Source organism: Pezoporus flaviventris, unplaced genomic scaffold, assembly GCF_033815535.1.
Source record: "Pezoporus flaviventris isolate CSIRO_AGI_PZ_B2104156 unplaced genomic scaffold, CSIRO_AGI_Pfla_v1 ptg000082l, whole genome shotgun sequence".
NCBI classification, from domain to species: Eukaryota; Metazoa; Chordata; class Aves; order Psittaciformes; family Psittacidae; genus Pezoporus; species Pezoporus flaviventris.
Genome location: NW_026892630.1, coordinates 293,520 through 300,930, shown reverse-complemented (window position 1 = coordinate 300,930; position 7,411 = coordinate 293,520). Strand labels below are relative to the sequence as shown.

Here is a 7,411-nt window from a genome sequence, read left to right as displayed (position 1 = left end):
TGCCAAACAGGATGGCCCAGGGTTGTCCTCTTTGCCTGGAGAGCATAAATACCACTGGGGAGCTCTGTGAGACTGCAGTTGGTACGAGCTGCTGAGCTGAGACCTTGTACATCTCGCGCCTCCTGAGGCTGATTTCATCCTTTTCCTCCTAGCTTAAATACTTCAGAATTGATTTTCCAGGCTTGGAGGAGCTACAATTTCCTTGGGACTTGGAAGTACTCAGCAAGGTAAGTGTAAGCTTCGGTCTTTGCTTCCGAGATGTGATTCTGGGGGTTCAGGGGAGGTTTGTGCAAGAAATGTCTCTATTCAGAAAGCAGTTTTAGTAACTGCTCCAAAAAGTTGCCTGCATGGTGTTCAATAGCACAGCACTGTATGAGCTCCCCTTACGTGTGCTTTGCAGAGGTTACTGCAAGATTAATCTTGAATGAATGGGAGGAGTTTGCAAGTACAGGAGTGGGTTTCTACACACACAGAAGCAATCTAAGGGATGCTGCAGCAGCCTCTAATAGCTGGCTACCCATGGGCACACCTACCCTGCACCAGGAAGCCTGTGTTTATTCAGCTCTGCTCTTAAGCCCTGTCTAAAAGGAATTTCACAGTGTCGCCACATGTTGTGTCTGTTACCAGTGGGTTTTCCATGTGGTTTTGCATAGAAACTCACACACTTCAGTTCTGTGGGAGCGGATTGTAATGGAAGATCCAGATGCTTTGGCCCGTGGCCTCGAAGATGCTGAATCTGTAGTGTGTTCTGTGCAGTGTTACGTCCTGCGTCAAGGGACTTGTCATTCTGCTTTTCTTTTGAAGCCAGCGCAGTTCTTCAAAGCTAAAGATGTGTGCGTCTCGGTTAAGCAGATGACCTGGGGTTTAATGCTTTAAGTATGTTGTGGCTTTATTGCCGGCTTTCTTTGCGCAGGGTAGAAGCTGATCCCAAGTAAACTCAGTCTAAAAGCTGCTCTCGGGCTGACTCCCCTCTGCTTTGCTGGTTTAGATGCTTTGCTGGTAATCCTGAGCTAACTTTTGCCTTTTCCTGCCTTGTCAGCTTGTTCCATGTATAACTTCTCAGGTCCTGGGAGGCTTTAACTGCAAATGTCATCCGTAACCAAGGAGTAGACATCCGCTCATATACTTCACTGGAGAAGGCAGTTAAAGATCAGTAGCTGTGCGGAATAAGGTGAAGTGGGGACATAACGAAGTGCAGAAGTCAGCCTGCATGTGGCTTTTTAGCAGGCAGAGCCGCATGCCAGGCTTCAGATGCTACCAACTCTTCTGTGCAGTGCAGACACCATCCGTTAGCTGGGGAAATAGCTTTCTAAATATAGTGTTTTCCAAAGTCTATTTAACTGTTTAACTTGCTGGTTAACTTGCTCAGACCCAAAAAGAAGCCTCCCTTTGTCCCCAGCTTTGGACAGGCTTTACAGCACATCAAGGAGCCGGTTTCTGCTGACTCACCCATTTCTGATCGCTCCCAGATGTTTACCTGGCACCAGTATCAAGGGCCTGATGTGTTTAAAGGGATGTGCTAATGCTCCTCCTGCACCCTTGGAAGCGACAGCAGAGGCTCCCTCAGCTGACTGTCAGCTGATAATTCTCTCTGAATAATGTCAAATCCCAACATAATTTCCGCCTTCCCCAATGAATTTCCTGTCTTCCTGATAAATCCCAGAGGCATCGGCCCCATCTCAGCAGGGCACTTGCCCCACTTTAGCACACGTCCAAGTGCTGTGTTGCATGAGGATATTGAGAGTGGCAAATGGATGGACACCTGAAATCTATGATGTCCATCGATGAGAGCTTTCTGAAACTTCAGCATCTTTCTGCTGCTTCCAATTAGTCTGGCTCTTTGATCCCCAGCCCTCTCTGATCATCCTTCCTTTGGATGCTCAGCACTCCCCACCTCGAGCCAAAGCAGAGGAAGGGACCTGCACTCCCTGAGTGAAATGAAGGTAGTGCCAAAGTGACCTAATTTTAGAGGCTGCTAGTATCACGAACGGGATACAGGGAAGAATATCCCGAGGAATAATGCACCATCTGTTGCATTATTGGGTTTGGCTTGCTCACGGAACCAGACGCGTTGGCTTCATTGCGAAGCCGTGAGCGGGGCAGCTCCTCTGGGCTGTCAGATGTTACAGCTGACTTTCCTTCGAGCTGCCCTTTCTGTAAGTTCAGTGTTTGCCTTAAATGGGTGGTGGATACGGGCTCCTATTTAGCAAAGGGCACCCGGCCAAATGAAGGGGTACAACTGCAGCATGTATTAGCTGTCTGTTCCTGCCTGCTCTACCTACAGGGCAGGCTGCAGTTCAAACTGCTTGCGCTAAATGGCCGCATTGTGAGCGGCTGTGGCAGAGCATCTATTTTTAAACGCTTAGGGAAGTGCCTCAAAGTAGGAATTGTTCCCTGGATTTGGGTCAGACTGCCTACAAAAGCAACTGCTCGTGTTGCCTCCCCCTGTCCCTCTGTAGCTGGGTTAGAAAGCTGCTTGCGGGGGGAAGAGATTGGCAACGAGCAGGGCTGAGAAGAGGATGAGGTTAAAGCAATATTTGTCCCTATGCCACCAAACGTCCCGTCTTTCAGGTGTGCCTGGAGCTGGGGACAAGGCGTGTGTGTGTGTGTGTTCGACTTGCTCTGCAGAGCAGCGGATAATGAGAAGCCGGTGCCTAAACTAAATGAGCAAATTGCATTCCTGCATTGTTCTACCCAGGGAAAGGCTTTACTGCTCCTCCCGGAGAGAGACTGAGGGCAGCTGGTTTTCATCTGCCTTAATACAGTACAAGAAGGCTCAAATGGGGACTTTATCTCCTTGATGTTGACAGCCAACAGGTTTTCAGGAGTTCTTACTGTTCTCAGTGTCATTTTTAATGTAAAGCACCTTGTGTTTGCTACTGCCACCCTGGGTTTGGGGAACAGGGGTTTGGGACTTCATGCTTGAGTGCAGCTTTTGAGCTGGGAGCTGGAAGGCTGTTTCCCTGCCTTGGATGGTTTCCAGCTCATCCAGTCTCCATGAGTCTAAATCCCCTGTCACTGGGCTGAAGCTCCTGGAATAATTCCTGTTGATCTGGGGTTTGTTCCTATGTAGGAGTGCTTTTTGTGTGTCTTGTAACAGTGGTGTCAAAAACAGATCCTCACCCAGTGTTGAGGACAGGGATGGGGAAGATAAGAAGAGAGACGATGTGCTTGCACCTTCTGTATGGATGCATATTGTCCAGACAGATTGATTCTCCTTTAGTGGCTCTTAGATTCCGCCTAAGGAGCATTAGATGCTGCAGAGCAATACAGCAGCACATGTTTCCTTCCCTGAATAGATCATGATCTAAATAAAACCAGCCAAAACACACAGGGCTCATTAGATGGAGGAGTCAGGGTGGGGAGAGAAGAAGGGAGTTTGGAAATGGCAGGTGGAGCCGGGAGCACCATGGAGCAAGGGAAGGGGATTAAAGGAAGCCGTTCAAACCTGGCAATGACCAAATCAGGACCATCTCTCCAAGCTCTCAGTGCTGACAGCTACAGAGCATGCATGGGATCTCCAGGCTGGGGTTGGATGGGTGCTTTGGCTTCTCTCCTAGCCTGCCATAATTCATATTGCTGGCCATGCTCCCACCCGCTGTGAAGCGATGCGTCAGCGAGAACACCCCAGTGCGTCAGTGGCCAGCAGGGATTTTGGTGCTCGATGTTACGGTGACATTTCACATAAACAGCCGCTTTCACAGGGTCTGGCAGCTGCTCTGCTGGAGTCTATTAGCAGAAATAGCTCTTGCTGATGTCTGACCCCTGCGATCCGGCCTGCTGGGAAGTATAGTTTCCCTTTGGTTCGTGTTCATTCTCCGCTCTAACAGCTATATAGGCAAATAGGCTTAAATGCTTCCCACCTGAAGGAGGTGGGGTTGTTCAGAGCTGCTGGTGCTGCTGGCTGACACCTGCACTCCTGGTGTCTATGGTGGAGAAGGCACCCACTGCAGCGCCTGGACAATGCTTGCTCCCAGCACAACATCAGTGGGTTGCCTGGTGTAATAAACTGAGTTCCCATCACTTACAGTGTTGTCAGGTCTTTCTGTCACTGGGGTGAACAGTAATTGCTTACACTGTAAGCGCTACTCTTTTCCAAGCAAAAAGACAGGTTGTGTGGCTTTATTGCTGGGGGTCATATGCAGCAAGTTTCTCTGGCATAAATCTGCCTGTTTCTCCCCAAAATCCAGATCTGTGCTGAACTGCAGGAGACCCTGCAAGAAAACCTACCACCATCTCCTTCTTCATAGAGGAGGAGACATGAATCCTGCCCTGCATTGGATCCTTCATCTGGGATGCGTGCTGCTCCTGGCAAAGGCAGCTGAATGCTTTATCCTGCCAAACTCAAGTCACCTGGAGAGCATTCTGAGTAAATACCAGGAGGGGGAATTTAACTCCAGATCCAAGAGAGCCATTTTATTCTCTGACAGACAGGAGATACTGATGCTCCATAATAAGCTGAGAGGTCAGGTGTACCCAGTGGCCTCTAATATGGAATACATGGTGAGTCCAGCTCCTGATATCTATCTTTATTATAACACCTTTTTAAGCTTTATTCTAATTTTCCTTGCACAAAAATCAGAAGCAAATTTCCTCTAAAATGTAGATTTCTATTTTTTTTTTGTAGCAAATTTCCCCTGGAGTAAGTTTTTCTCATGAGGTTTCCTAAAGCAGTTTCATTCCAGAGTGAACTATGCTTTAGATCATTGGACTGTTTTGGTTGGAAAGGACCACTAATGGGTCACCAAGTCCATCCGCTGCATAGTTTCAGGACTGGTTCCATTATTCAGAAACTAGAGTCTGGCTCAACCCTGGATGCATCTCCAGTGATGGCAATTCCACAGCCTGCCTCAGCAGGTTCTTCCATTACCTTAATGTCATAAAAGCATCAAATTTTCCCTAGTGTTTAACCCACATTCTCCCTGTGAAAGCTTTCAGACTGTTGTGACTGCTGTTTCAGGACACCACAGTCTGCTCAGAGAACCTTCTGATGGTCTTTGGGTTGCCATCAGGTGCCACCCAACGCTGGAGGCAGCATCTCCCTTTTTCATACACTGATCAAGGAGGTTATCACTGTGGTCCGAACATCCATGATGTTGCTGGGAACCTGCTCAGGACCTTAGAGAAGCAGGGCTTGAGGAATGTGGCTCCATCTGTAGTGAGTGTGAGGCACTGGAAATAGCTGGAAAGACTTTGGGTGTTCGTGGGTGGATGGGTCAGTGCTATTGGCTTTTTGTAGTTCAGGAAACAGAAATAAAAGTTTGCTCAGTGTATTCTCCCACTTCAGAGGGAGAACTTAAAAGTGTGAGTATGAAATACGTCTTTACCATCAATAATCCAGATGAATAGGTTTTTTTCACCTGATGCCAGGGACCCTACTTTGAGCTATTTTTGACACGCCATCAAAATATTGTGGGGCCAGAAAATGATGTAGGCAAATAAAATCATTTTGTGTGCCTTTTCCCAATGTGCAAATATAGTTATGACCGAAACTAGTCTGACTTCAACTGTGTTCTCCTGCTGACAGATTAAATGATTAATGATTTGTTAAGACCATGTTTAAAAGGGTAAAAGTAAAGTACACTAAATGTGATATAAAATCGTTTGCCAGCTGTGCTGGAATGACTGCTGCAAATGGAAAATCCTGCCTTTTGTGACTGTAGGGAAAAAGGGAAAGAGAAGGGAGGGCAGCTAATGGTGAGGAAGGACATCCCTCCATCAGTTGGTCCCCAAGAGCATTCACACCGTTGGTCTTCCATCCCACTGTTGTCAGAAACCAAATGCCTTTCGAAGAACCAGTGCTTTGTTTCTCTCTTTTCCAGCTCTCACACTAAACCTGCAGGCAAGGTACTGCCAGAGAAGAGGTGACTGGATTAACTTCCAGAGGGTAAACACAAAGCATGAGAAAGCCAAATGTGTTTGGGTTGGCTTTGAGGATCGGAGAGGGCTGCCATTGCGGACTGTCCAACCACTGTTTACACTTGCAGCGTGGTTGCACTTTCATATTTGCCTTTGCTCAGTGTGCTTTTCTAGTGGTTTTTATGGGCGATTGAGGGTAAATGAAAGGGCCTTATATGCTGTGAAGAAAGAAGCTGAGTATGAGATGGTGCTACTTGGAAAGGCTATAATCAGCCTTTCATGTATTCGTGTTTACCCAATATTACTTGAAAATGCTGTGTGTATTCTGAATGTGAATTTCACTTTAATCCTTTGTTCTGCATAGGACATTTCTCATTTGGACTCATTTAAGAGGCTGGTTTGTCTTTAGCGCCACAGATACACTTTTCTCTTTTCCTTTGGTGCCTGTGAGGAGCGTCACAGGCGACGTGCAGTGGTAATTTGTGGATAAGTAGGTAGAACTTGTTCTTCCTATCAACCTCCAAACACTGCCTTGTGAAAGTCCTTTCACCCAGCTCCATATCTGACATATTTAAGTGATCTGAAATGGCAAGGGGAGCTAATGTATTCCATGCAAGAAATATCTACTACAGGATGAACTTTATTGGCGGAGACTGTTAATAAGAAAGCAATAACAGTGATTTCCATGACTTATCTGGAGATAAAAAGAATTATAAACATACGGGGTAAAGGTAAAGCAGACTGAAGAAATGAAGAAAGAAAAGTTTTGCTGCTGGGATTGTAAAAGTAATTGAAAGCTAGCACAGGTATTCAGTGTTAATGGAAAATGAGTGAGCAGTGCACATCTTGCTGATGAAATTGATCAAATAGAGAATTACCTTAACCCCTCTAACAGCTTTCTGATCGACATTTCCGCTGTGTACTGTACTTTATAACAGCAGTCCCAGCAGTGGATCAGTGCCAGGACCAAAACAAACTCCTTGTTAATGAGCATGGAGTAAAAAGAACATAATAGTTCCTAAGACATCTTGACCTTTTAAGATGGCTTAGCCAGATGGCTTTCAGCAGTGATGAAAGGCAGAAATCTTGCAGAGGCCCCAAAGACATCTGGATAAAACAAAATTGTTCTCGTTACAGATTGCTGGAAGGAAAATAGTTTGTTTTCATGTATAAGGTATGCATCCTTCCTCTAAAGTGTAGGGTGGTGGCTTTCCCTGTCAGGATGGGATAGTATTTCTGTGTGGGTTAACGAAGCATATCCAAGCTTCTGCCAGTACATGTGAGCCCTGGACTCTCATGCCACTTTTAAATATCAATTGCCAGTATTGCAAAAAGTCTAAAATGATGATAAAAATGAGCAACCTGATCACTGCAAATCATGTATCTGAGGCTGGATTTACTGACTGGTTAGGCTGAGTAAGTAGACTCCTTGTGGGATATACTCTTATTTAATTTGAACCTACAAATTGTAGTATAGTGTGTGTATGCCACACGTGTATTTTACATGTACAGTGTATGCTGTGCTTCGAAAGGCCATTACAAATGGAGTAAA

The 7,411-nt window shown here is 46.1% G+C and overlaps 1 protein-coding gene across 1 annotated transcript in view; it reads left to right on the top strand.

The window, feature by feature from the left end:
- The window catches only part of CRISPLD2 (cysteine rich secretory protein LCCL domain containing 2), a 30,805-nt gene continuing 23,394 nt past the window's right edge, over nt 1–7,411 (top strand). The window contains exons 1-2 of the mRNA XM_061475069.1: nt 1–227; nt 4,191–4,503. Of these exons, the coding sequence (XP_061331053.1) occupies nt 4,261–4,503 (243 nt within the window). The 5' untranslated portion in view covers nt 1–227; nt 4,191–4,260. The remainder of the gene's footprint in view (nt 228–4,190; nt 4,504–7,411) is intronic.